At 33.7% G+C, this 26,518-nt stretch overlaps 7 protein-coding genes and 1 non-coding gene across 11 annotated transcripts; 5 read left to right on the top strand and 3 right to left on the bottom strand.

The window, feature by feature from the left end:
• Positions 1 to 1,572: 1,572 nt before the first annotated feature.
• Positions 1,573 to 2,475, top strand: AT3G45200 (uncharacterized protein; the record flags this gene model as incomplete). Its single annotated transcript, NM_114389.1, has 1 exon — positions 1,573 to 2,475. The coding sequence occupies one exon, from the start codon at positions 1,573 to 1,575 to the stop codon at positions 2,473 to 2,475; it is 903 nt and encodes a 300-aa protein (NP_190106.1).
• Positions 2,476 to 2,935: 460 nt separating this feature from the next.
• AT3G45190 (SIT4 phosphatase-associated family protein) lies at positions 2,936 to 9,688 on the top strand. 2 transcript variants are annotated; one of them, NM_114388.6, is made up of 19 exons: positions 2,936 to 3,180; positions 3,681 to 3,784; positions 4,072 to 4,158; positions 4,271 to 4,346; positions 4,461 to 4,535; positions 4,658 to 4,711; positions 5,054 to 5,113; positions 5,191 to 5,307; positions 5,701 to 5,795; positions 5,877 to 6,085; positions 6,504 to 6,601; positions 6,752 to 6,855; positions 6,958 to 7,120; positions 7,400 to 7,522; positions 7,876 to 7,958; positions 8,180 to 8,318; positions 8,390 to 8,419; positions 8,502 to 8,572; positions 8,667 to 9,688. In NM_114388.6, exons 1-19 carry the CDS (start codon positions 3,142 to 3,144, stop codon positions 9,307 to 9,309), a joined length of 2,370 nt encoding a protein of 789 aa, NP_190105.3. In that variant the 5' UTR covers positions 2,936 to 3,141; the 3' UTR covers positions 9,310 to 9,688. The 2 variants fall into 2 exon arrangements, with proteins under 2 accessions (NP_190105.3, NP_001325675.1); NM_001339200.1 differs by having other exon boundaries at positions 2,939 to 3,180; positions 3,681 to 4,158; positions 8,667 to 9,634.
• A 2,370-nt stretch (positions 9,689 to 12,058) lies between these two features.
• Positions 12,059 to 13,066, top strand: AT3G45180 (Ubiquitin-like superfamily protein; the record flags this gene model as incomplete). Of its 2 annotated transcripts, NM_001339199.1 has the most annotated exons (2): positions 12,091 to 12,320; positions 12,780 to 13,066. In NM_001339199.1, the coding sequence occupies one exon, from the start codon at positions 12,091 to 12,093 to the stop codon at positions 12,310 to 12,312; it is 222 nt and encodes a 73-aa protein (NP_001319687.1). In that variant the 3' UTR covers positions 12,313 to 12,320; positions 12,780 to 13,066. The 2 variants fall into 2 exon arrangements, with proteins under 2 accessions (NP_190104.1, NP_001319687.1); NM_114387.2 differs by lacking the exon at positions 12,780 to 13,066 and having other exon boundaries at positions 12,059 to 12,443.
• Positions 12,678 to 12,814, top strand: MIR8165. Its single transcript, NR_141296.1, has one exon. It is a non-coding gene; the product is annotated as a microRNA ath-MIR8165 precursor (primary transcript).
• Positions 12,998 to 13,765, bottom strand: GATA14 (GATA transcription factor 14; the record flags this gene model as incomplete). The annotated part of the gene is made up of 2 exons (NM_114386.2): positions 12,998 to 13,529; positions 13,610 to 13,765. The coding sequence occupies 2 exons, from the start codon at positions 13,763 to 13,765 to the stop codon at positions 13,071 to 13,073; spliced, it is 615 nt and encodes a 204-aa protein (NP_190103.1). The 3' UTR covers positions 12,998 to 13,070.
• A 3,272-nt stretch (positions 13,766 to 17,037) lies between these two features.
• Positions 17,038 to 17,875, top strand: AT3G45160 (Putative membrane lipoprotein). The gene is made up of 2 exons (NM_114385.4): positions 17,038 to 17,272; positions 17,356 to 17,875. The coding sequence occupies exon 2, from the start codon at positions 17,373 to 17,375 to the stop codon at positions 17,646 to 17,648; it is 276 nt and encodes a 91-aa protein (NP_190102.1). The 5' UTR covers positions 17,038 to 17,272; positions 17,356 to 17,372; the 3' UTR covers positions 17,649 to 17,875.
• Positions 17,876 to 19,626: 1,751 nt separating this feature from the next.
• Positions 19,627 to 20,124, bottom strand: TCP16 (TCP domain protein 16; the record flags this gene model as incomplete). Its single annotated transcript, NM_114384.1, has 1 exon — positions 19,627 to 20,124. One exon carries the CDS (start codon positions 20,122 to 20,124, stop codon positions 19,627 to 19,629), a length of 498 nt encoding a protein of 165 aa, NP_190101.1.
• A 1,826-nt stretch (positions 20,125 to 21,950) lies between these two features.
• Positions 21,951 to 26,058, bottom strand: LOX2 (lipoxygenase 2). 2 transcript variants are annotated; one of them, NM_114383.3, is made up of 7 exons: positions 25,515 to 26,058; positions 24,373 to 25,185; positions 24,183 to 24,268; positions 23,737 to 23,847; positions 23,349 to 23,650; positions 22,929 to 23,195; positions 21,951 to 22,829 (listed from the first exon to the last, which is right to left on the bottom strand). In NM_114383.3, exons 1-7 carry the CDS (start codon positions 25,864 to 25,866, stop codon positions 22,070 to 22,072), a joined length of 2,691 nt encoding a protein of 896 aa, NP_566875.1. In that variant the 5' UTR covers positions 25,867 to 26,058; the 3' UTR covers positions 21,951 to 22,069. The 2 variants fall into 2 exon arrangements, with proteins under 2 accessions (NP_566875.1, NP_001326504.1); NM_001339198.1 differs by having other exon boundaries at positions 25,265 to 25,992.
• Between the last annotated feature and the right edge of the window lie 460 nt (positions 26,059 to 26,518).

Raw genomic sequence — 26,518 nt, 5'->3', positions numbered from 1 at the left:
ATTAGTAAAGATTCTAGGCGTTCGTCTAGAGGTCGTCGGTTCGAGTGACGCTTAGGACGAAACTAATATTACATACTGTGGTTTCGGGTTTGGGGGATTATGGGATTCGGCCCAGAACCTTCTGGTATTCAAAAAAAATAAAAAATGAACGTAACTCATTATACGACGACCTAAAAATATGTAAACACATCGATCTTATAAAACAAAAAATAACCGATTAAAAAATACGAGTATATCAATTCTTCAAAGACTTTGATCACCAACATTAGTAGACATTTTCGGTTTTTCTGTTTCATCAACATTAGTTTCGTTTAGTTTAACTACTACATCTTCTTGATCAGCTTCATACATTCTCATATAATTGTCATAATACATATATATCCGCTATTTTATTTGAAATAAACTTCTATATACCACAATACTAACAAGCTATATATTTTTCATAGCTTATCTTTGCCTTTTACATTAGAGCTTAACGATGTATATACTCTAAGCATATAGAGCCAACGATGTATCAATGACAAGATTCAAGATAGCATGATTTTCATATTTTATTGCAACTTAGCGCACCATGAACATCAAACTATACTAAACGGGGATAGAAAACAAAAATTGGTAAATATTGTATTTTTGAGAAATTTAAGACAAGATTTTCATCAATTTCAAGAATACACATAGTTTGATAAAAAAAAAAAAAGAATAATACACATAGTAAGAAATATACCAAAAGGGTAATATAGAAGATATAAAGAAAATATCTTATATTACCAGATTAATTACTTATCTAAATTTGGTTATTTCTTTTTTTTCAAAATTAGTCAAATATATATTTACCATTTTCCTATTTTTCATAATCAATTATAAAGAAAGAAAATGGAATGAGAAAGGACAATTTTCTTTAGAGGCATGACAAAATCTTATCATTGCATACAATGTATATAGGCATGACAAAATCTTATTGACCACCTTAATTAAGAATTTTTTTTGGTGTATGGTATATAAGATTTTAGTAAGAATGATATATATATATATATATATTAAATTTTATTTTATTTATGGTTTAGTCCTTAAAACTCAATGCTAATAACTAAAGTAGAAAATAATATTTTTTGTCCTCAAATTTGTTTAGTTATGAGTTGTATATATAATAGTTCACATCACATGAAAAGAATTTTGTTTTAGTTCTGAGTTGAATATGTAATAGTCCACATTACATGTAAGTGAACAAAACTAACTTAAAAAGATGTTCATAACTAACTGTTACTTATAAGTAATCATAAAATATCTAGTTTGTGCTTAGATAAAAACAATCAAATTCTTGTATTTATTAACGAACGAGTTATATTGCGTATTACTTTTAACTTAAAGGGATTGACCTGCACATTTTGGAGATAAGGGTTAAGATGCGAAAAATGACAAGTTGGAGGGTCTTTTTTTATGTTCTTTTTGCAAAAACCCCTAAAAACACGGGCTTTTAGGTGTATAAAACGAGGCGATTAGATAATAAAATGCATTCCAACAACTTCTAGATTTCTTTCACATTCACCAAACTTTCTACAGTCAAATTCGATTATGTCTCTTCTCAACGCACAAGAACTACATGTTTTCCATGCTCAAGACAGAGAGATATTCTCTAAATTGGTCCTCAAATTCTCAAGGCCTCCAGCTGAGTCACTTCTTGTCATGGCCACATGGCTTTGGCTCGAGGACTTTGGCTTTGAAAACATTTTCTCAATCATCCTCACTCTCACAGATCCACTCATTGCCGGTCTTGCTTACGAAGCTGTCTCATGCTTTCAGTGCCTTTCTTTAAACAATCCCCCAATTGGCCGAATCCCTCTCACCACAAAATATCTGAAAAAGAATATATCACTCCAAATGATCTACAAAAATCGATATAGTGCTATCACAGGAATCAAAAACTTCTTAACCACTGTTTGTACCAGAATCTTCACCGACATCCTTCTACGAGTTCTTCCACCTTCTTCAATGTCTTCCTTTGACGCAAGACTTCGCCAACCTCTTCAAATCCCCGGGTTCCCTCATCCGATTTTTGGAAGCATCAATGTGATGCCTAATGAAGTTGATAGGGATAATTTCTCCAACAAGAACAACAACTTATTTTTCATCCCAAATGGTCTATGGGGCTGGAACGCTAATTGCATCGCCACTGAGAACGATCGGACCTTGTTTTTAACATTTTCTCGTGGTTATCCAGTGACTCATGCTGAGATAATTGAGCTCTTTACCAAGGAGTATGGAGAAAATTGTGTTGAGGGAGTTTACATGCAACATGACAACAAAAGATCTTTCAATGCAAACGCAAATAGGAGCTGCGAGCAACAATCACTATTTGCGAGGCTTGTCTTGGACTCGGTTACTACCGTGGACCGCGTACTCGATGACGAGCAGAAAAAAGAGCTTATGATTTACGGAAAGAACATTTGGGCTCGTAAGTATGATAAGAGGGAGTGAGGGACAAACTTACCTAATTGATCGATCAAAGCTAAAAGAAGATTTTATTTTTCGTTTCGACACATTTGTAATTGTAATGTTAAAATTATTTATCTTATGTTGTAGTCTATATATAATTATTAAAGATCATATGTAAGCCCAACCACGTTTGGCTGCTTCAATTTGAAGGGATTATAAAAGATGTTACACTTGTTAGCAATATAGAACTTTTTGATAAAAAAGAAATAGGAGCGAGTACTTTAAACCAAGAAAATATACTACATCATTAGAACCTCAAAATCGGTTTACACTAATCCAAACTAAACCAAGCTTCTAATCACTCGTATCTCTCTCAAATACGAACCAATCGTGCAACTAGTAGTCACAAGCATCATACTCTAAAACAAATAATATTTCTTTCATATAGTTTTATTTTAAATATATTTATTTGCTGAGATTAGTTTTTTTTTTTTTTTTTTTTTTTGGATGCTTTCTAACATTATGTGATTTCTCATTTCGTGCCTCTTCTTCTTCACCACCAGCATCAAATTAGGGTTTTTTTTTTTTTTTCCAGGCGAGTTTTTTTGACGAGTGCTCTAAGATTTAGTGATTGAGTTTCGCTCTGATAAGAGATCTAATTAGCTCGTCTTCTTCTTCTTCTTCTTCTTCTTCATCATCATCCTCACCATGTTTTGGAAGTTGACTGCTCTCTCTGCTGCTTCACCGGTGAGTATACAAAGTCTTCTCTACTCATGAATTCGTACTTAGTATCGTTTTATTCTGAATCGATTGTTTCTTTCTGAATCTGCTTTGTTCTTACGCAAAGTGAAGATTTCTGAAATGTTTTAGATTTCGTTTGTTATTGAACTGATTGATTTCGCCTGTAAATTAATTGTGTGGAGGTTAATTGTTTCGATACTGATACTGAATTTGATTTCGGATGTTATTTACTGCTTCGAATTTGTTGTTTTCTTCACGCCACTGTTATTGTGTATCATTGATTTTTGTCTTCCAATAGTTTCATAGTCATGGTGATGTTTGGTTCGTGTGGTTTCATTGTTCAATATAGTGGCGGGAGCTAGAATTTGTAATCATCTCTTATAAACTTCATTTGTAATTGATGTTTTGATGGAAATTGTTCTTGGAAGCTGGTAATGTGTAGTTTAGAGAAGAGAGAAACTAAATAGGAATGATGTAGTTCCTTATCTTTTACTTGCGATTGACAGGTTGAATCCATATTAGACAAGGAAGATTTCACTTTGGAAGAACTTTTGGATGAGGAAGACATAATCCAAGAATGCAGAGCTTTGAACAGCCGGCTCATAAATTTGTAATTCATTTTAGGCGTCCTCTTTTTTTAACCTTGTTGTAGTTTATGTGTAGATTTGGTATGCTTTTTAGTTTGTACTATGACATGTGTCTTCTCTCTATATTAACCATTCCTTAAAAAGATTGAAGAGGATATGCAATCCAGCAGATATTGCACGAAAAGTAGTTAGATTCATGTTTTCTTTGCAGGATGACCCTGTTATGCTATGCAAGTTTTAGTTTCTCATAGTAGTAGCAAGGATTGCAATGTTGGCCTTTTATGCTTTTATTTTATATGCTCATTTGCAGTCTGAGAGAAAGAGCCCAAGTGGAACAGTTATTACGTTTTATTGTTGAAGAATCTCCTGAAGATGCAGACAGCAAGCGCGCTTTCAAGTATGTGCCTCCTTTCTTTTGCTGATTAGCTTTATCCAGACGTACAGTTGACCTGATTTTTTGGAATATTTCTGGGAACTTTCATGAACTTTAAAGCATATTTTTCTATTAGGTTTCCTTTCATCTCCTCTGAAGTCTTGACCTGTGAAATTGATGTAATTCTCAAGACTTTAGTGGACGAGGAGGAGGTATTGTCCTAGTTTTCTTCTTCCTTTATTATGATGAATGCAGAACCTTGTTATTTTGAGTTAGATGTGTCTTTTACTCTGGTCTCACTTAATGGTTCATACTTCTTGTTGCAGCTAATGAACCTACTTTTCTCCTTTTTGGAACCCAACCGTTCCCACAGTGTAATGCTAGCTGGGTATTTCAGCAAGGTAATGTTTTCATTGGTCACTTTCAATAGTTCATTTTAGAATTTTAGTTCTTACTTTTTAGATATTATGTCTCCACATGTTTGTTACTTACCACCAATGTATCTTGTCTCTTCTGGGAATAGGTTGTCATATGCCTCATGTTGAGGAAGACGGTCCCGCTGATGAACTATGTAAAAGTGAGTTCTCTATTTGGATGTTCATTTGAAAATCTTGCAAATAGCACAACGATCATGCGAAGCTCTGATTGAAAATAAAATTTGTGTGGCAGAAAGCATATTAAGTGGGATGTTCCCAGTCCTTGTAATTTTTTGTGCTCAATAAATTTTTCTTCGACCTACTGTTAATGATAATTATACTATGTCGATATAAATGACGTTGTGGTTTAGGTAGAAAATCCTTGAATAGTTTGACATATTATTGAGGTGCACCTTTTTTTTTTTATACTTGTTACTCAGTGAATTATGTGGTGTGCAGTCAATAGAAAAGAAGCAAATAATGTTTTACAATACCATATACAGGCCCATCAGAATGTTTTCCAGCAACTGGTTGATTTGATAGGGATCACGTCCATTATGGAGGTAAACCTTCTCTCTCCTCTTATCCTTATATTTGATTCTGGTAATCACTTGTAAGCTTATGCATGTGATTTATATAGGTTCTTATCCGGTTGGTTGGTGCGGATGATCATGTGTATCCTAACCACCTAGATGTGATGCAATGGTTAGCTGATAGCAATCTGCTTGAAATGATTGTGGATAAGCTTAGCCCATCAGTAAGTAATTTGTTAAAGCGTCTATTCATCAAATGATTGAAATATAGGAAGAATGAGCTTTTTTGAGCCACTTCTGTTCTTCTCGTTATTATTGTTTTACTATTAACTGGGATCTGTTGGTTCTTCATGTCGAAAAAGCACATTGTTTTACCTTTATAAGACAAGAGACTAGTAGAGAATAGTTGGAGAGACTCTCCTGCATTTGCCATCTCTGTTTTATTCGTGATGCGGTTTTTGATTCCCTACTACCAAATTCGTAAATGTAGTGTTGAGAGGCTTCTCTGCATGTGTGGTTATTATTTCGGTCAAACAATAAGACTTACATTTTCTAATTTTGAATAGTTCAGATATGAATATTCTGAAAGTTTTGTTTTTATTTTTGGCTTGGATCAGAACTCTCTTGAAGTTCATGCAAATGCTGCTGAAACACTGTGCACTATCGCTCAAAATGCACCGTCACCGTTGGCTACCAAACTTTCTAGTTCAAGGTTTGTAGGATGTCTTATTGTCTTAAATATGCTAAAACATGTTTAAATTGTATGATGATTCAGTGACCTTTTTGTTTGCAGTTTTGTTGCAAGGATATTTGGTCATGCTTTCGAAGATCCTCAGTCCAAATCTAGCCTTGTCCACACACTTTCGGTGTGCATTTCATTGTTGAGCCCAAGAAGATCTGTAGTTTCTTCCCCCTTTATGTATTCATTCAGGGGACAACAAATCTTCGAGTCTCCAATTTCTGTGAATCCGGAGACTATTGCCACCATGCTGCCTAGACTTGGTCAGTGTAACAAAATGACACATTGTGTTCTGTACATGAGTGCATATGATCATATCATTCTTGTTTTTGCTGCTGAATATTTTTCATCAGAACACTTGTATTAGCTCTTTTACTGATTGCTAGGATTCGATTCTATCTTTTTGGTTCATCCTAACATTGATTAATGTCTGATTCTGTACTGTCAATAAATGTTTGCAAATCAATGATTATCTTCTACTTTATTATTGTATTGCTGCAATTTCGTGCATCATTCCATTTTCTTAATAGTAGTTTCTGCGTATATTATTTGATCTTTCTAGCTGGATATATTTCAGCTTTCATTCTTGTTGAACATATATAATTTAAAATTTGACTCCACTTCTTTATGTGATTGGACCACTGACTTGAATTTCGTACCTGGCTTTCATCTGTGGTGCAGGTGACTTTGTCGCACTTTTAAATGTGACCTCTGATGAAAAGATTTTACCTACAACCTATGGGCAGTTGAGGCCTCCTCTTGGCAGTCATCGTCTGAAGGTCAGGTTTCATTTTGAAATTTTAGTTATTGTCAACTGGAAGATGGTTTAGTTATAAGGTGGATCTTGGATCTACACATATACTCTTGTGTGTGTTTTCTGTTGTGTAATATTATTCTGATTTCGTTTTTGTTGCTGATGGCTTGCTTAGATTGTGGAGTTCATTGCTGTCTTGCTGAAAACTCGAAGTGAAGCAACAGGAAAAGAACTAGCTAGCTCAGGAGCTATTAGAAGAGTCCTTGATCTGTTCTTTGAGTAAATACACTCCACTCCCTGGATCGATTACAAAATTTTAAATTCTTTGTTATTCCGCGCTTGGCTAAATTCATCTTTCAATTGTTCATTCCAACTATGCAGGTACCCGTATAATAATGCTCTGCATCATCAGGTGGAGAGTATAATTTTATCGTGTTTAGAAAGCAAGAACGATGAGATAGTTGACCATCTTCTCCGAGAGTGTGATTTGATTGGAAAAATTATTAAAACAGAGAAACAGCCAATTCTTTCTGGTGATAAGCAGGTATGAATTGTTTTGCGCATGCTTATGAGTAAAGTTTGTCTAGAGAGATAATACACAATTTACCATGTTCTGTGAGACATGATGTTGAACTACTTCTGTCATCAGTTCTGTGAGGCAAGATTTGGATTCTGTGGTTTGCAAAGCAATTATAGTTATCGTTATACCTTCTTTTTGTTTTTAAAATCAGATTCAGAAATGGCCTGTTATATCCACTTCTCGACTTTTCTTAAGGATAAGGTGTACTGAGTTATAGATATAATTGATTCTGCTTTCATGCAGCCAACATTAGCTGCTGCTGGAAAGCAGGCTCCACGGGTGGGGAATGTTGGTCATATCTCAAGAATCTCAAACAAGCTTGTTCAGCTGTCAACTAACAGTAACCAGATAAAGACTTTACTTGAGGTTCGTTTTTCAGTAACAGTAACCTTTTATTGTAACAATGATTGCAGATTTACTGTTATCTGCAGTATACCATCTTTCTACATAAATTGATTTGAGTTGTGATTATTGGTGTTTGTCAATATCTACTCTATTGTATCACTCTGTTATGTACTCGTTGGAGTAAAAACAGTGTAAATTACTTTGTATTCTCTTTACAGAACCCATCAAGATGTGTCCATAATGAAATATCCTATGTCTAACTAATTTTCTTTCTAATATTTAGGCATGGTTTTACGTCAAATGTTGTGTACGTGTATAGCTGCATTTTGTTTGGTACATACAACATTCTGATACGTTCTGTTTTTCTTTGTTAGGAAAATAACGATTGGGGTGAGTGGGAAGCTAATACGTTGCATGATCGAAATGCAGTTGAGAATGTGTATCGCTGGGTTTGCGGGTACACCTCTGATCAAACATTTATGGCTTCTTGTCACACTATTGATGCAACTATCAGTCGAGTATTTACACTTTCAGAATATATTTGCTAGGTTGTCTTAGTAAAAGCATAGAAATATAATAGGAAACTTGGTCCAAACACTTTCAGGTTTGACAATAGTTGGCACAGTATCTAGTTCCGATTTTGTCTCTTAATGATAATTCACTTTATATCGCATGCAGACGCCCGACTGCATTACATGATAGGACTAGGGACAGTGATGATGACGAAGTCCATGATAGGGATTATGATCTTGCTGGTTTAGCTAATAACTTGAACCAGTTCAGATACAACATGCAAGAGAACAATGGTGCTGGAGAGGTAGTTGTTAATCTCTCTGATTTATTTCTTAAAATTTTGGCTGAATCTAAATTCCATGTTTCTCGTTCCAGGAGCATGGTTCTAATGACAGAGATGAAGAGGTATTCATTATAGTTATATATTATGTTCTACGTTTATAGAAAACATCGTCTACAACAGACCTGACTGTAACATATTCTGTAGGATGTCTATTTTGATGATGAATCTGCTGAAGTTGTTATATCATCTCTAAGGCTTGGTGATGAACAAGCGAAGTAAGCTTTCAGGGCTAGTTTATCAAATCCATGTATTAGGTAGAAAAGAACAAAGGGCTCCAAAAACCAATGAAATGTTTTTTTCTTGATGCAGCAATTTATTCACCAACTCGAACTGGTTCACGTTCCAAGGAGATGAATTAGGCGAAAACACAGGAACAGGAGCGATTTCTTCCGAGGAAGCAATGGAAGATGTAAGCTTGAATGAAACTTCCGATGGCGGAGATGAAGAAGACGAAGACGAAGACTGTTTGATTACAGAAAGCAAGAACCCTTTTGTTGACTCAACTGCAGCCACAGCCTCAACCTCAGAAGCAGTCTCTGTAGACGCTGATATCGAGATTGATGAAGATGTGGGTACAGATGAATTGTCACCTGAATGGGTTGAACGTAATGATTCATCTTCAGCCATTGCACCGGGAAGTACAGATGATGTGAAGATGCCTGATGTGAGAATCCCAAACGGTTCTTCATCCTCAGAAGGTGAGATTAGCCCGAGATCACCGCCTGTACCTTCATTGTTTGGAAAAGATGTTGAGTTTGTGGGAGTTGAGCCAGAAGGAACTGAAAGGGCAATGGATCAAGCTCTCAAGGAAGGCATAGTGGGAGAAGCAGGACCGATGAAGAGGAACACCACCACAGCCTCACCGGGAAAGGAGAGCCCTGATGATAGTATGCAGGAGTACAACGACACTAACTACTGGAAGGTTGATCAGGAGGTGACTGTAGTTGAATGACGTGGCACAGTCGTTGTCTGAATGATTGATGACGTGGGACATCACTGATTCCCGAACAGAGACAGACAGGGAAGGGAAGGTACGTGTGAATGTACAGTACTACTACTAAGTCTTCAAGTCTAAGTCATCTTTTGTTGTTTTGCATATTTTACCAAGTGACTGATTTGCTCATTTAGGTTTCTTATGGATGCTTTTGTTATGCCTATCAAGGATTTATTTTACTCACTTTTTCTTATTACGTTTGATTATTGGGACTCTTGTTGTAAAGACTTTCGTGAGGGTTGCACGTTCGTGGATAATAAAAACTCTGAATTTAATGTCTAACGGATATGGTTTTTGAAGCTATATCCGTTACTCGTCTCAATGTCATCTACATTAGCAAAAGAATCCTATCTGACGGGTATTTGTTTTCTTCAAAAGGGTACCCATTTTTTGAGTTGGGTATGGGTCGGGTCGTGTTTCACCAACTAATTCGTATTACCTAGACCTTGCTAGAAACAATATGATTTAAACACGCATTGTCGTCCAAGATGGTTGTAGCTGAAGGTTGTTGATCAATATAGTATTTTTTCTTTCTCTCGTCAATCTGTGTTGTTGTCTGAATACAATTCTATGAAAATTTATCTAAACAATAGCTATGGTAAAAAATCCAATAAAAAAAATTATTTTCTTAACTTTCCTTTTCAAAAGCTCTAATTTGATCTCTTTCATATCATTAAGAGATAATCAGAAGAGATAAAATACAAAAATTAGAAGAGAATCCTTAAAAAACTATTTTTTTTCAACTTTCCTTTTCAAAAACTCTATATCTTTATATCATTGAGATATATCTAGAAGAGATTAAATTGGAAGAAAATCTTCAAAAAATAATTAAATTTTTTCAACTTTCCTTTTCAAAAACTCTATATCTTTATATCGTTGAGATATATCTAGAAGAGATTAAATTGGAAGAAAATCTTCAAAAAAATAATTTCCCTTAACTTTCCTTTTCAAAAATTCTAATTTTTATCCTTCATATCATATCTAGAAGAGATAAAATACAAAAATTAGAAGAAAATATTTAAAATTATTTTTCTTTGACTTTCCTTTAAAACAAAACACACCTAAGAGATAAAATAAGGTTTTTCAAAAGGAAAATTGAAGAATATTGTTTTAAAAGATTTTCTTCTATTTTTATATTTAATTTGAATTTAAAAACAAAGTAATTGTTTAAAAATAAAAATATTACCAAAAAGAAATAATTCAAATAAAAATACAAATTAATGCCATGTCATTTAAATATTAATAATTAATTAAGATGGTAAGAGTAGAATTGATATTTTGTATGTTATGAAATATAATAGTGAGTAAAAAAATAATTAAATAACAACATTTAATGGTTTAGATATTAAATCACATTCTATAATTAGAATATGTATTATTTTTTTCTAACCGAAAAAGTTTGTATTAAACATCCAAAGTAAAAGTAATTGGAGTTTTCTTGAGAGTTTTCCCGTAATAATATATGAGAAAATTGTCATAAAAATCATCAGTTTGCCAAAAGTGGTGAAACAAAACACCAATTTTGTGTCTGGTGAATTAAATTCTCAACTTTAGTTGACTTTTCGATTAAATCGTGAACTTTCGTTGACTTTACCAAATAAGACACGTCGTTAAGTCAACTGACAGACCAATTTAACAGAGTTAGTCAACGTTTACATTTTTATTAAGTTCTAAAAACGACGTCGTTTTGTCTTTACAAAAAAGACAAAAATCAATTCAAGAAAAGACACCATTAGGATTCAAACCCGAGATATCGTAAACATTACATCAATTACTAAACCACCAAGCGGAAGTACACTTACATAATTTAATACACAGAAAAATATATAACATACACCAATAGTTAAAGATTTAACCATTGAATAGAACGGAGCCCGTCAGATTGTTACGTACTGAGAATTGGAATTGGAATTGTTGCGTTGGCTTGGGATCGAGATTTACGCTTCTCAAGCTTGAAGATCGAGACGTATTTACCATCACTATCGATTCTCAAGTTCTAGATCCACGGTTTCTCTGCCAAAATGGAAAAATTGTTTGTGTTTTTCATGCTAAATTCTTTAGTTTAGTTGGTTAAATAGCATGTTTTTCTTTGAGAGTTAAGTATAGTTCGAATCCAAGCTTTGTAGTTCGAATATGAGTAAATTTTATTTAATTCGTCTGTCTGTAGAGGATATATGTATTTGTCTGTGTTGATTGAGCAATAAAAACTTCAGCTTGATGGTTGAGTACAACGTTATATGTTTGCGAGTTCACTGGTTCGATTCTTTCCAATGTTGCAGTTGGAATTATTATTTTTTATAAAAAACATAAAACGAAGTCGTTTTTAGAATTAAATAAAAAATTTTAGAATTAAATAAAAAATGTAAACGTTGACTTAGTTCTGTTAAATTGGTCCGCCAGTTGACTTAACGACATGCCTTATTTGGCAAAGTCAACGAAAGTTAATGATTTAATAGGAAAGTCAACTAAAGTTGATAATTTAATTCAGGAGACCCAAAGTTAGTGCTTTGTTTCACCACTTTTGGCAAACCGATGATTTTTATGACATTTTTCCCAATAATATATTGTGCAATTTGTATTATCTGATGTCTTTCTAAATTTACTATATTCATATCAAAACAAAAAAATATATTATTATCCAAAATTCTTTTGGCCCATGGGCCATAAAACCAAACCCTAGCTGGAGTAGAAGAAAGAAAGAATATTTGTCTTGGTGGTTATAGAAGAAGAATCGTAAAGATGATAGAGGTGGTGCTTAATGATCGGCTTGGGAAGAAGGTGAGAGTGAAGTGCAACGAGGAAGACACCATCGGAGATCTCAAGAAGCTTGTGGCGGCCCAAACTGGAACCCGACCCGAAAAGATTCGGATCCAAAAATGGTACAACATCTACAAGGATCATATCCCTCTCAAGGACTACGAAATCCATGACGGCATGGGTCTCGAGCTCTACTACAACTAAATCCTCTGGTACGTGATTTTATGTGTCTTATTTAATGAGACTTGAGATTTAGGGCATGATGCTTCCGGAATTTGAGATTATCTGATTTATAAGATTACTTGCTTTTTATCCTTTTTAGTTTGTTTAAAAGAATTATAAGATTGAAATTGAAATTGAAATTGAAATTGTTTCTTCATATGTACTTGTTTTCTTTAGTTATAAGATTACTTGTTTTTCTTAAAATTGTTTCATCATGTGAATTGTAGTGGCTGAAATTGTAGGTTTTTACATTTGTAAAGGAAATAATAGAAAAAGGAATTCATAATTTAAGATTGAAGAACAGAACTAGATTCAAGGCATCAAATTCTATTCAATAATGAAAAGACGATTGCTATAAAGTGTAAAATAATTATCGTTCAAACTTGTACTATATGATTTGGTGTTTTGTCTTTAAACTCATCTAAAAGTAAAACTATAAATTAATGGAGGCAAGTGTGAAGGAGATTTCACACGATGTACAATTATATCAATTCGCGAGGATTCTACGCAGAAAAGATATTGAAGTGTTCATCAAGAGCATGGAGAAGAAAAAGGAGAAGGAGGTGTCGTCTGTCGTGGATCTAATGAGAGTCGAAAGGAATTGTCCGTGATAAAATCGTTTATATAACAGTTCTCATAATTTGCAATATATAATAAATTTAGATGGTAAAAAAAAAAAAACTCATTTACATAAAATATCATGTTTTATCTATACACTTATAAAAGAAAAACAAAGTAGTTCAAAACCCTAATTTCCTAGTTGAATGATACGACTCCGAGAAACCGAAGCTATTCGGAGGAGATGACTTCCTCTCCCTTCTGATTTCCATAACCTTTCGATGAAAGTTGGAGTGAACGTTAGGTTTGAAATCCGGACTTGAAGCAGGGCGGTACTCGGGAAGTAGCCGACCTGTCCTGTATCGCATCCCGCACGCGTTACATAGCGTTCCCGCTCCTCTCGGTCCTTCTCTCCATAGCGGAGTCTTTCTCGTCCCGCAATGTGAACAACTCTTGTCGGTAATGCCAAATTTAGAATCAAAAAGATCTGATGGACTCTTGAAAGACAGTCTTTTTTGTCTTCCTCGCTTGTTTCCAGATCGTTTTGGTGCATGAAGACGACCTCTTGTCGCGGTTGGCAGATTTGAGAAGTTTCGAGACGGTTTGGAATCGTTTGTATCAAACTCTCGAGATTCCTCAAGCTACATGGTAAAAAGAACATTGATGAGTTTTATTTTTATTCAAAACCAAAACATGTTTTGGAGAGTTGAAGGAAACTCACTAGTAAATTGGAATCTTCTATGATCTCTCTTACTCCATCAGCAAAACCGAAAACCGTATCCAAATCCATGGGTTCTTTATCGAATACGTTGACAGGGATGGGAATTTTCTGCATGGCAGTTCCAAGATCTTCTTCTTCATCTTCACGACCCGACATTCTTTTCTTAAAGAAAAGTTGACTTTATATGCATATAGCTCATATATATATCCTCAAAAATAGAATTTAAATAAAGTTATAAGGGAAGTGGATAGTTTCTTTGCCTTAGAATTCTCCGGTCGAAAGATTTTAACCAAAATAATAAAATAAAAAAGGTAATAAAACTAATATGCATGCATGGCATATTTCAGATACTCTTTCTATGATTGGTTTCGGTTAACAAGGTTTGTTTACGATCGGCTTGGTGAATTTAAACCGAGTTACACAAAGGGGCGAAGCTAGAGACGGTTAGAAGGGCTTGCTCTCAGAGTGTTTTCGGATTTGGGTCGGAGTTAATCAAACTTTAGGTTGGTTCACGCCTTCACGGTGTTTGGGGTGTGAGAATGGTTTGATTTGGCTCGGCTTCTATTCGTGTTTTGATTTAATCAAATTTCATCCGGTTAGGTCCGATCCTAAGAATTTTGGATAAAAAAATATTTGACACAATCTATCTAATTTTTATATTATCCTTTTTTAAAAATAAAAATATACATTATTCAGAACAATTATTGTACTAATACTATCCTAAGCAAAAAACGAAATTAATGGACAATGAATAATATGGAAACATAGATTCTTTATTCTCACAGATAAGAATTTAGTATTTGATTCGAATGTATATGTAATATAAACAGAATTATCGTGTTGTTATTTAATGAAATTTACATGCAAAGAAAGAGATTATATTTGTTTTTTACGTTAAAAGAGATAATAAACATTGCATAAAAGGCGGTAAAACATCCCATCTAATGAAAAAAAAAAAACTCTCTAAAACATCATATGTCTTTAGCTCTTTGGTATCTATCATAATTGATTTGTGAACTAACTTTTTTATTTTTTTGCAGCAATTTGTGAACTAACTTAGAAAGTTCATATTTGTTGAATCTTGAATCTTGATTAATCCATAGAAACCTCTTTTTCTGTTTTAACTTACGATGTACTTCACTATCCTCTCGGCAACAAATCTTTCTCAATTTTTGTATATATGCTTTATATTTGTTGACAGAAAAAGAGTAATAATTCTTGTAACCAAATTAGAAACGCTGTCAAGTATTTAGAAAATCAGTAAAACGTCATCCTTGACGAAATAGAGGGTGAAAAGTGTTTTAATGTATATCTAAATGCTTCTATTTCAGATGATTTTGTATTTTATTTGTATTGTATATAATTTTATCCGAAGTGGCAAGAGGATTATGAAGTTGATGATTCATTCTACCATATAAATTGAATCCACTTTGTTATTCACAAAGTTAAATAGAACCCTGAAATGATGACAAATGGTGAAATGTTTACAGCATGGTCGGATTATTTACTGTCCTACTAATATAAATTAATGTAAGTTGCCACCCATTGATACTAACCAAAAGCCAGGAATCTGTTATTAATTTGTTATACTTTATAATTTATTCCTTCAAGGGTTAATTATTAATGAATCAATTGGATTCCAACTTTTTGTAGTGGAAGAAAGATCACTGTGCTAACATTTACTTTCTCTTTGCACTAAAACAAAGTAAACTTCTGAAAACGAATATCTAATCTATTTCATCGTAATTATGTGAGTGATTTTCCTCTTTCCAATCTAGAAGCAACATGTAGACAAGTCTCACCAAAATTACTCTATGATCAAGACGTTAAAATTTATCGACCGCTCGAAAGGACCAATACATTGTTAGTCCCGCCCATTGGATCCGCATTATAGTGTCTCTTAGGGGCAAAACTCAAAGTCATTTCATAGACAATTTTTTTTTCTTTTTCGAATACTAAGAGGTTTTGGGCCGAAACCCGTAATCCTCCTAGGCCCGAAACCACGACATGTAATATTAATTTTGTCCCAAGCGTCACTCGAACCAGCGACCTCTAAGTTTCGCCCAGGGTTTTTACCAATTTAGCTAACGACACTTGGTCTTCATAGACATTTCTAGTATACAAAAACACATCTTCAACTCGTGTTGGTGAAAATGTCGTTTTGCTGGATATTTAGTGAACCAATTAGGGTAGCGATTATATCAACCAGAGAACAAATGGATTTTAATCCTCCGATGATCGGTAACAAATGTCGTACTAGAATATGTTCTTTGGGAGGTGGAATATGGGAAATAATGCCTCCTTTGACGACCTATTAGTCCGAGCAAATCTCAAAAAATCAATTCGAAAAGTATCCTATGCACGAATAGTAATCACTCAGGTGTTTTAGAAAAGTTTTAATCTATATATACATTTTTGCAGCCATTTTAGCAAATAAATCCTGCACTTGGACTTATTTACAATCTAATGCCATTAGCATTAAATCTTTTTTCCAAAATAATTAATTTTACTTTAAATTTTTGATTTAAATTGTCAATCATATTATGAATCAAATTTAATCCTACCAAACTTCAAATCAATCCCTTAAAATTAGCATAAACATATTTGTTAACAATATTTTAAAATAAAGTTTTTTGTTAAATAAATATTATTCTTACTAAACGTTTTTTTGTTTAAATAAATAAATTTTGTATTTGAATTTATTTACAATGTCATGTCACTGACATTAATTATTTATTAATGAAAATATTTAATTAAAGATTTAAATCTTCTAAATCCTTGCTTTTAGAGTTATTATGTCATTACCTTATAAACAAAAATATTATTTTTTTAAATATTATTATTTATATATTTAAAATTTATAAAACATTATTAATATTTAAACTTATAAAAAGTTTGATATATTACAATTTTTTAACATCATTATATAATATATAGAGTTTAAAAAAATCTTAATTTTTCCGTCATATTTTATGATTCAAAATTTTAAAAATGAACATATATTAACCAATTAGCAAAAAATGTGTGGGTTCAACGTCCCGCATCGACAAAAATATTTAGACAATGATTTATAAACATATCTTTAATAAGATCAACATTAATATAAATAAATGGTTTTTTTACGGGACGGATTTGGCGGGACGGGTTTGGCAGGACGTTACTTAATAACAATTGTAAACTATAAAATAAAAATATATTATAAATAGATACAATTTGCAAAAAAAATATTATACTAACTTTAAAAAGATAAATTGTATACCGCGGGATAAAATCTAGTTACTTTTACACTTTTGTAAAAGCACCACTTAATACAATGCTAATCCATAAAGTAACGTGGGTTTTCCCTATTCGTAGTGCCAATAATAGACAACCCTTTTTCAACCAACTTCATCATTTTGTCATCACAATTCTTTCCTTCTTAAGAAAAAATTTAATTCTCCAATAAGAGGCCTCTCCCACTTGTGATTGTCTCACCACTAGGCACCGGGGGTCACATCGTACCTAAATCGTATAATTTTAAAATATGATCTCAAATAGTCAACCCACCATAACAAAAACCCTATTCTCCTGCATGTATAAATATCAATGTCTTAAACTCTTATCTTTTTCCCTTTAAGGGTACTTAACTAAACCCATCAACGCTTGTTACGATTAGTTGCAAAGGTAAGTTATACTCATTTCATGTCAATATACTAAGATCTTCAAGGTTCTGTTTATGTAAAGACTATTCTTTCTTTCTTTTGCAGCTCATAATAAAACCAATATGGGGATAAACTCTAAGCATGTTGTGGTTGTTATTATGGTGATGATGGTCATTATAAGCTCATGTTTGGCTGCAAGGAATATAATTCCCCGGGAAACTAATCAAGAAAGCGAAAAAGTGTCCCGAGAGATGATCATAGGGAAAGAAGAAGACTCTACTGAGAAAATAGAGCACCCAAGAAGCAGCGTGGAGAATCACCATTATATCCCAAGACAAGATTTCTACAACTATGGACCTGGAGGCGAAAATAATGGAGGAGGTGGTGGTGGTGGATAACTCAAAAGAAATCGCGAAAACGATATCAATATGAATATATAGATGTTAAAGAAAAAAAAAATTATAAAAATAAAACCTATGAATATGAGGCAATCCTTCTATAAATCTGAACCTCTTAATGCTTTATTAAGAATGTCTAATTATGTTCGATTATTGTATTATCTTTTTTTTGTTCCCTATGTATAACTGAGTAATTCTATTTTGAAAAATACTTTCTTGCACTTTTTTGGCCATCGATGACCATTAGAACCGTCAGAGTTGCTTGAAGCTGAAACCGTAGTTCCCTAAACAAAAACTGTTGATACTCAAATCATACAATTCATGTAAAGGTTTAAGGAGAAGGACGGATAATCTCTTATAAGACGAATTAGGTTTGGCGAATACAAGATTATACAAGGTGAAGGTACGAGTTTACAAGGACAATCCGAGAAGACAATGTATCCAACTCGTTTGAATAAAGGTGCAAGAATGACGGACAAGGCGTTTGGTTCGAAAGATGTTCGTACGTACTAACGATTAAAAAAAGGCTTCCTAGGAACTCAATGGGGAAACTTGTACGAAGGAGATTACATGTACTCTCTACATATGTGTCAGCGTGAAATTCGGGATCCTTTCTCGACAGTGTTTTTCCGCTTTTATAGGGAAGATATATGCGGTCATGAACTCGGGATGATTTTTCTTTTCTGCTCCCAGCAAATTGACGATACTTAATGGGCTGAGCTTGTGTAACGGACCAAACGCAAGTCTCTTTCTTATGGGCCTAACTATATTTGGGCCGGGCTTTTTGGAATGGGGCGGAACCCATGTCCAACAAAAAAACAGAAAACTAAAGTATTAATATATGTTGCTAAAAGAAATTTTAATTGTTAAGAAAAATCTTGTTATTCATGGAAAAAGAAAATAAGTTTTTCTTCAAATTTTATTAAACATGGTATGATTAAATTTATTTTTATACTATAAACTATATAATCTCTTTTTCTAGCTTAAAGTGAGCTGGAATTTTCTTTAAGAATTTTAAACCATTTTCTTACTCAAGTTTTTTTTTTTAATCTAAATAAAGGTTAAATAGTATTTTTCTCTAAATACATATTAACCAATCTATAAAGTAAAAGAATTTAAGGGAAAACTATTAAAAGTTTATTAAAGTAATTTTTATTTACACAAAAATTAGTTTCTTATTCTTTAGATTTAGTTTTCCTTCCTTTTTTTTTTCTTTTTTTTTCCTTGAGAATCTTGAAAATAATATATATATATATATATTAAAATATATATCTGTGTATTAAGAAATATTAAAATAGATGTATGAAGCTAAATACAGAAACAAATCTTAAATAATTATTGTCCAGCTAAGTGTGAGCTGGAAATTTCTTTAACAGATATAAAACCACATTCTTACTCAATTGTTCCTTTTATTATCTCTTTAATTTATTTATATTATAGTTTTTGATATCCGTTTTTAATTAATGTTTTCATAACCGTTGGAACCTTTAGGTTCGAAAGACAAACGAATTTTGACAAATTAGAAAACGGAAATAAATAACTGTACATAAAAGTTATGTTTCGGTAAATATTATGACAGAATTATTTATTCTAGAATACCAACGAAATTGTTCGTGTCCAAAAAAGAAAAAATGAATCAAATTTGTTGTGAAGAGTTTAATTTAATCCATTGTTGAAATCAAATTCTCTACTAAACTTCAAACATGGACAAACAGTTTTAAATTACATCTATAATTAATTTTAGGTATTATTATTCATCTTAAAAAAACATGAGCATACAAGAAAAAAAGACAAATGGATACCGATCGAACTAAAACAAACCCTAGTTCAACTCTCAAACTGAAAAACATGAAGAGGAAAGAAAAAGCAAACAGAAACGAACTAAAACGTCCAGAACTGAACACTCTTAAATCTCCAATATTTATTTTAAAGACTCCAAATTGGCCTTCTCAGCGACGCCGTCTCCTCCTTCACAAGCTCAAACTGTGGTTGTGGCTGTTGTTGTTGCTGCTGATGTTGTATCACTGGCGGTAGCATTACCATTAAAGGTGGAATTGTAATTATCACTAATAGTACTGTAATTAGTTGAAGGTGCATGATCTGTCATTGTAGAAACCGGAAACACCATCTGACGATGACCAGTATTTACAACCGTACAAGGGAAAACGTTATTACTAATATTATCACCATTAAAGGTGTAACTAGGAAAATTCCTATTTGGCTGGATATCTTCATTGGAGGTGGTGGTGACACCATGTCCCGTGGCTGCGAAAATGGCAGGCTCGGCATTCTGGAGGAGCCAACTGACAGTTTCACCATCGGTTTTAAAGCCGAGTTCTTTTGTCAATCTAAATAGTTGGGGAGCAACACTCGGCGGGATCCGAATGCGACGATCACGGCCACCAATTTTCAAATGGCGGTCTTTTGGAGTCCTTCTTGCCTTTTGGCTGTTGTTAATTCCATTTTTCGAATCCATTTTTCTCTGTTTTTTTTTTCTTTTTCTTTTGTAAATGGAAGTGGAAAATATGTTTGTTTCACTTGGATTATATAGAAACGTTACAGAAAACTCTATTTCTATTTATGTTATGTATGGAAAACAATAATGGTGTAACAAACTAATAATTAAACTAATTGGTAAATAGAAGAAATCTTAAATTTATATAGGTATATTTGAGAATGAAATATTATCATGTAATATAATATGTAGTATAGAAAATATATTTAGTGGACCTGAAAAAAAGAAGTTATATTGGAATAATTAATTGATAGGTCCACTAAAAAAAGGAAAATAAACCTTTCTTCTGGCAGTTTACAGAAATTATTATTTACTGATACAACTGTACAAGTATAGTCCTATTTTATCCTATTTTAATTTTTTTAAAGTTAAGGTTTTAGTTTTTTTCCTTAGAAATTAATGATATTCCAACATTGTTATTTAAAATATTATATTGTTATTTTTAAACTAGGTGTTTGGATAGGAGTTCGCATATTTTTTTTTGGACGGTTAATTTGTTCTTCAGATATTGTCTATTTGTTTATTTATCAAACTATATTTCATTTAGGGTCAAATTCCCCGGACTATCAATTCTGAAAATAGAGATTCAGACTTAAAAATATATATCCAGAAAATTCCCTTAAGCTAACCCATTCGGGATAAAAAGTTTTTGAGGCTTAATCCCACCAGATTCAAGCCGGCCTAAAAAAATTTTAATTTTTTTTTTTACTTTTCTTTTGTTAATATTTTTCTTTAATTGGAATATTTGTTTTTGTTTTTTTTAATAGTATTGAAAACCCTAAACCTAGTTTTTCAATTGTGCCTTACTATAAATCTAAAAAACAAATCTTGGCTCGACTGTCTAGATTAAAATCTTCTGATTTTATATTTTATTTGTTATGAGTTTAAATAAAAAAATTAGATTATTTTTTTTGATTTTAAACCTTTTTTTTTGAAAATAAACTGGCTTTCATGGTTATTTAAATTTCAACTGATTTGTTTTGTTCATATATCCATCTTTCAGAAATATTATAAATTATAAATTTGTTTTTTTCTGGAAAGAAAAACATAAAAAACCTGGAAAAGTCTTGTCCCTGTTATTACCAGATCTTGAAATATAAGTTCAAATTTTTTTATTTCAAAATTTTTACTAACCGAACCAGACTAAATAAAATATATTCGAATTTTCTGGACTTTGTCAGACTGGACTAGTCCAATTGACATGTCTAAACTATTATAATAAATTATTTGTATGTAAGAAAATATATCCAAGTAAAATGATGGGTTACAAGACAGATGGTTTAGAAATAACCTGATATCATATTACCCGACTCTTACACATACTTTGTTTTCTTAAAACGGATAAGAGTTGGATAACATACTGTATATTGTTTGGTCAGCCTTACTGTTTTCATTTCCAAACTGACTTTTCAAATAAAGAACTAAAAAAAAGTCATCACCATCATTTTGAGCATGTTTCTATAACTCAAGCGGAACACTTTTAGAATTCGTCAAATCAAATATATTTTGACTCATTTTAAATCAAATATTCACTTTTACGAGAATAATTAACGAATTCTATCATCATTGAGCTATGATTTCATACGTATACCTTATAATTTAGATTATACTCTAAATTAGTGTGATGTTAAAAATTCAACAAATATTTAACCCTCAAACACTTACCGAGGTACTGTGTAAATGACTTCTTACATACTATTGAGCGTTCGAATTAATTGATCAAATAGAGATTTGCTTTTCAGCTATTTTTTTTTTTTTTGAATTACTAAGAGGTTTTTGGGATTTTCAGCTTTATCTGTTTGAGATTAATATAGGAGACAAAGGAGCATTTGTTTTATTCATTTTATCAAGAAGACAGAGATACAGAAAATTAATGAAAGCATTTTTGAGAAAGAAAATGCATAGATCAAATAGAAATACTATAAGGAACACCCATTCCGGTAACACCATGCTCAGAGGTAGGCTTCAAAAGCTCATACTTAACAACACCAGCTCCAGCTCTATTCTTTAGAGTAATGTTCACGTTTCTCTCATCTATCACTCCTTCTAGATATTGGAGCTTGCCTTTGAATCTTTCAAATGCAGCATTGATAACAGGCTCATTGGCCCAAGATGCTTCTTGTTGTTCTCCAATGTACTCTTCGTCAGGTGAATGTGTTGATAAAAGATCCAACGTGACCATCACTAGGGTCGCCTGTTTCTGCGATGGGTATGTCTTAAGCAACACTTTTTCTGGCGACTCATAGAACTCTTTTAAGGCTTCATCTGTCGGATCTTCCGTTGGCATTCTTATCCTTGTTGTCGTTGGTCGGTTGGGAAAGTATCCTCCATATCCGTACTGTCCAAAGTTTACAGCTGCATGGTGACCTGAGGTGACCCATGCAATCGTAGTTACCACACCAATCAAGTCATCTTGTGTTTTGAGGACAGGCCACCAAGGTTCGTCTTTCTTGTCTCCGTGGCCTATGTTCCGCACTTCACTCCACCATCCTTGGAGTTCCTCGTCCGATGTGATCAGTTCTTCATCAGGATAGTAATGTTTCACATAGTCTGTCACCCATTCTTTAATTGCATCCCACAATATTAGACCATCATTTGCAAATGGATAGTCTGGTATCGTCAGACGTACTCCATGTTCTGCGGTCTTATCTTCCTCAGCCAACCCCCTTATGGCGGAAAATTTTAATGGAAAAAGATTTGATTAGATTTTTAATGTAATTGTGGTTGTAATATTTAAACATATAGGAAAAAAAACACAAACACACCTTTTGATGAGATCCGCGGGTAAGCCTTCCTGGTCAAACCTCCATAGTTTACCATAGACGGCTGAACTTAGCTCTAATGCATACTTCCCGGGCCAGAAACAAGTCTCAATGATTCCACCTCCGTTGACAAGACTTTGGCGTGCACGAGCGTTGATTTCCATGGTGTAGCGGAAATGAGGATGCAAAAGCCTATAAATGGGATGCATGGCACTTAGTTGTCTATTTGCCGCTATTATGTATGGCTCCGTACAGGCATGAGTCCTCAACCTGTAAAATTTATACATCTCTTTCCTAGTTAGTGATATTTCACATGCATGTATAAAGTATTAGGTACCAAAAATTTAAACTACTTTTTCTGTCAAGAAAAAACCATATATGAGAGGATCATCTATTTTGAAATAAAGAGTGTGTTTCCAATACCAATGGGAAATAAGCTGATGATAACCGGCGTCATGAGAGATAGCATGAGTCTTAGCAAGATTCCATAGCCAGCATGACGTAGCATCATAGCCTGGCGTGAAGACTTGTTTCCATTGGGGCTTGTTGATATTTGGTGGACAAGTCAACTCAATGGCAACAGGCCTCAATGTGCTATCATCGCTGAGGAAGAATAGTGTTCTAGAAGCATATAATGTGGTATTGTTTAACTCTCTCACTTTGTTCACATATGGTAGAAGCAAATCATGATAATCCAACACGAACAATCTCTTATTCTTTAGAGCCTGCATACAAATATATAATATAATTCATTAAGCAAATAATCCGTCATATGCGTTTTTTTTTCAAAAACATGTTATTATTAACTTACCTCATCAACTGTCATGTTTCCTTTAACTTCTCTTTCCACAATTTCCCAAGTAATGAGTGAGGTGGGATCACCATAAACGGCCGGGTCTAGTTTGCTTATTAACGGCCACTCCTGGAATTAAATAAATATTATTGACATCCTTAAACCATTTCCAATGATTTAATACATATTTATTTAAATCATCATCATTCTTATACTTCTCCCACAAATGAATTTTAAACTTTATATATTAAGAAAAAGTATACTCTAAAATAAGATTAACAAGTAATGTTACTTCGAGTAGGATTTAGAGTACCGTTGGAGAGGCCCTAACGTTACCTCGGGTTTTTAACTTTAAAACCAGTTTTTATTTTTTTCCAAATGTTTTACTAGCAACAACTTTTAGACATTAAGAGATATTTCTTTATTGGAAAAAACAGAACATAAACTATTAGTATGTAGCTTACTTCAACTAGCTGAATGCTATAAGGATTAAGGCCGGCAAGTGTCTGGCGAGCAAACTCGTCGTCTCGTAACCATGAAAATCTATCCCCTGAATCAATGTGAATGATATTAGAAAGTGAGTTTAGTTGTAGTCTCAACAGTACAGAAAATTGAAATACTAAAATGAGAAAAAGGATAGAGGTTCGTAAGTACTGTTAATGAGAACTGGGGCATCAAACTGGAGAATATCATCTTGAGCTTCGCCAAGAGCTTTGATGATTCTGGGGAGCAGAGGTAAGAGGCCAGCATCCTTGGGAAGCTGAATGCCTTCTTCAAAGAGATTTTGTATGGCCTTGAAGTGTGGAAAAGGTTCTTGGGGACTCAATAGAACAGACTCGATCTGAGGGAAGATGGAGGGAAGAGCTGCCAGTACGGCCTTGCCTGTGAATGAAGTGCCCTTGGCTGTAGAGAACTCCTCGTCTCTTGGTACATAGAACTCTCCCCCGTAGCGTTGCTCTGAAGAGGGGTCAGTCTCACAAGGTTTTCGACCGGTCTTGCAACGCCTTGGATATGGATGTGTGAGGCCTCCAATTACCGGACGAGCAAGTTCAGGATCATTGTCAGGGTCACCAACATCGTTGTACACATCATAGTCGTAAATGCGCTCAAACTTGGTAAATTCACCAACTTCCTCGCGGTTCTTGCCTTGTAAGGTCTCGAGCTCCTCTTTTCGATACTTTTTAAGAGGCTCTGGTGTTTGGGAAGGCAAGTAGGACTTGTCGGAGAAGAATATCCGCTTGGTTGGGTCAACGGACTTGGGGGCCACCCATGACTCACATGTAAACGTTATCGACCCGCCGGGTAATTTAAGCTCTACCCCCTTGAGGAACAACTGTCGATGGTATTGGTTCTGAATCTTGATGGCTCCCACTGGTCCAAAGTCTTCAGGCATCTCAAACTCGCACTCGTACTTCTCATCAGGGGCTTCGGCCCATACACGTTGTGCGTAGTCTTCTACCGTAATCCCTGAAATATGTATAAATTGGTTAACATTATTGATAGCCTTAACCTACTTTTATATCATTTCATAAATTTATATACAGACTCTTGATGTGCTAGCTAGCTTCTTTTATTTCATAAGCTAATGTTTGATAAATTTATGTACTAACGCAACTTGTAATGTTTTACAAACCAAAAAAATTCCATGTCTTTAATACTCTTTGATAAGCACATAGATCGGTAACAATTGCTTTTTTGGACTTTTCTAAGGCCTCTAGTTTTATTACAAATGTTTGTATCTATTTATTTTAAATTTCATTGAAAAAATCGTTAAAGGAAAAAAAAGGTGTACTCACGCTGGTCAGTCTTGGCGCTAATAAGCTCGACGAGCAATGATCTGCCGCGGATATCAGCAATGTCATCGAGACCTCTCGACCAAGTTATGCCCTCCAGAAACTCTTCTTGGGCCGTTATGTATCCCTTTACTTTAATATTCTGAATGGGTTCTTTCACTGTGTTACCTTCTTGTTCAATATTAGCCCGTGAAGCGGTGACCTTACATCGTCTTCTGAGGTTTGGACGAGGCAGGTTGTTTCGACGTCCAGCGGAGATCGGGTTGATGAGAGCTGATTGTTTAGGGAACAAAGAGCTGAGACTCTTTGCTACGTTCAAAGTCTGGAGACTCGACAAGGACTCTCTACAATACATATTTTTTTTCTCTTCTATAAGGCTTACATTCCTCTCATATCCACTTCATCTATTTATACAAGTTTCAAATTATTTTTGTTGATACAGCTGTGTTTGATTCGGTAGACAATATAATATATTTTATTAAAGTATTAACAACGTTTAAAAATATCCAAGAGTTACGAATACCAATAATTTCCATGGGAATATATGGGTACTCTACGACGTTAATGTCCACGAGTGACATCTTAACTTCTTATGTGTTGTGGACAATTCAATATCTTTTTGACCTTACCCGATATTGCATGTGATGCATAGGAGGACCACTGTATCTAAAGAAAGATATGTTAACATGTATATACCCAAGAATGCAGCTCTTTTCATCTTTATGAATTTGCAATTATACAAAAAAAAAATATAACTAGTTTTGGAGGAACCGGCCATTTAGGTTTTGGTCCTGCTTAAAATGAAACCAAAAAATAGATAAGAAATCATATCCTCTAGTTTTAGGTGGTTAGTTTTCAATTCGAACATGGCTATAACGTGATAAAATGGTATGTTGAGTTTTCTTCTCTTTTCTTAACTAGTGACCGAAACAAAAACAAGATAACTCAAAAATGTCTGTCCAAGAAGAGGTATTAGTTTATTAATGATCTTCTTGAGAAAAGTGGGA

The sequence above is a fragment of the Arabidopsis thaliana genome, chromosome 3 (genome assembly GCF_000001735.4).
Source record: "Arabidopsis thaliana chromosome 3, partial sequence".
Classification (NCBI taxonomy): Eukaryota; Viridiplantae; Streptophyta; class Magnoliopsida; order Brassicales; family Brassicaceae; genus Arabidopsis; species Arabidopsis thaliana.
Note: the sequence above shows the minus strand (reverse complement) of the source record. Positions and strands in the feature narration are given on the sequence as shown.

What these genes read in the sequence shown, in the direction of transcription:
- AT3G45190 (NM_114388.6), top strand. Translation starts at nt 3,142, where the DNA reads ATGTTTTGGAAGTTGACTGCTCTCTCTGCTGCTTCACCG. An exon ending in CTCTCTCTGCTGCTTCACCG is followed by an intron (nt 3,181 to 3,680) that starts GTGAGTATACAA and finishes TGCGATTGACAG; the next exon opens with GTTGAATCCATATTAGACAA. An exon ending in GTCCTTGATCTGTTCTTTGA is followed by an intron (nt 6,856 to 6,957) that starts GTAAATACACTC and finishes CCAACTATGCAG; the next exon opens with GTACCCGTATAATAATGCTC.
- AT3G45160 (NM_114385.4), top strand. Translation starts at nt 17,373, where the DNA reads ATGGGGATAAACTCTAAGCATGTTGTGGTTGTTATTATGGTGATGATG.
- LOX2 (NM_114383.3), bottom strand. Translation starts at nt 25,866, where the DNA reads ATGTATTGTAGAGAGTCCTTGTCGAGTCTCCAGACTTTGAACGTAGCA. An exon ending in ATAGCATTCAGCTAGTTGAA is followed by an intron (nt 23,848 to 24,182) that starts GTAAGCTACATA and finishes ATTTAATTCCAG; the next exon opens with GAGTGGCCGTTAATAAGCAA. An exon ending in GAAACATGACAGTTGATGAG is followed by an intron (nt 23,651 to 23,736) that starts GTAAGTTAATAA and finishes ATTTGTATGCAG; the next exon opens with GCTCTAAAGAATAAGAGATT.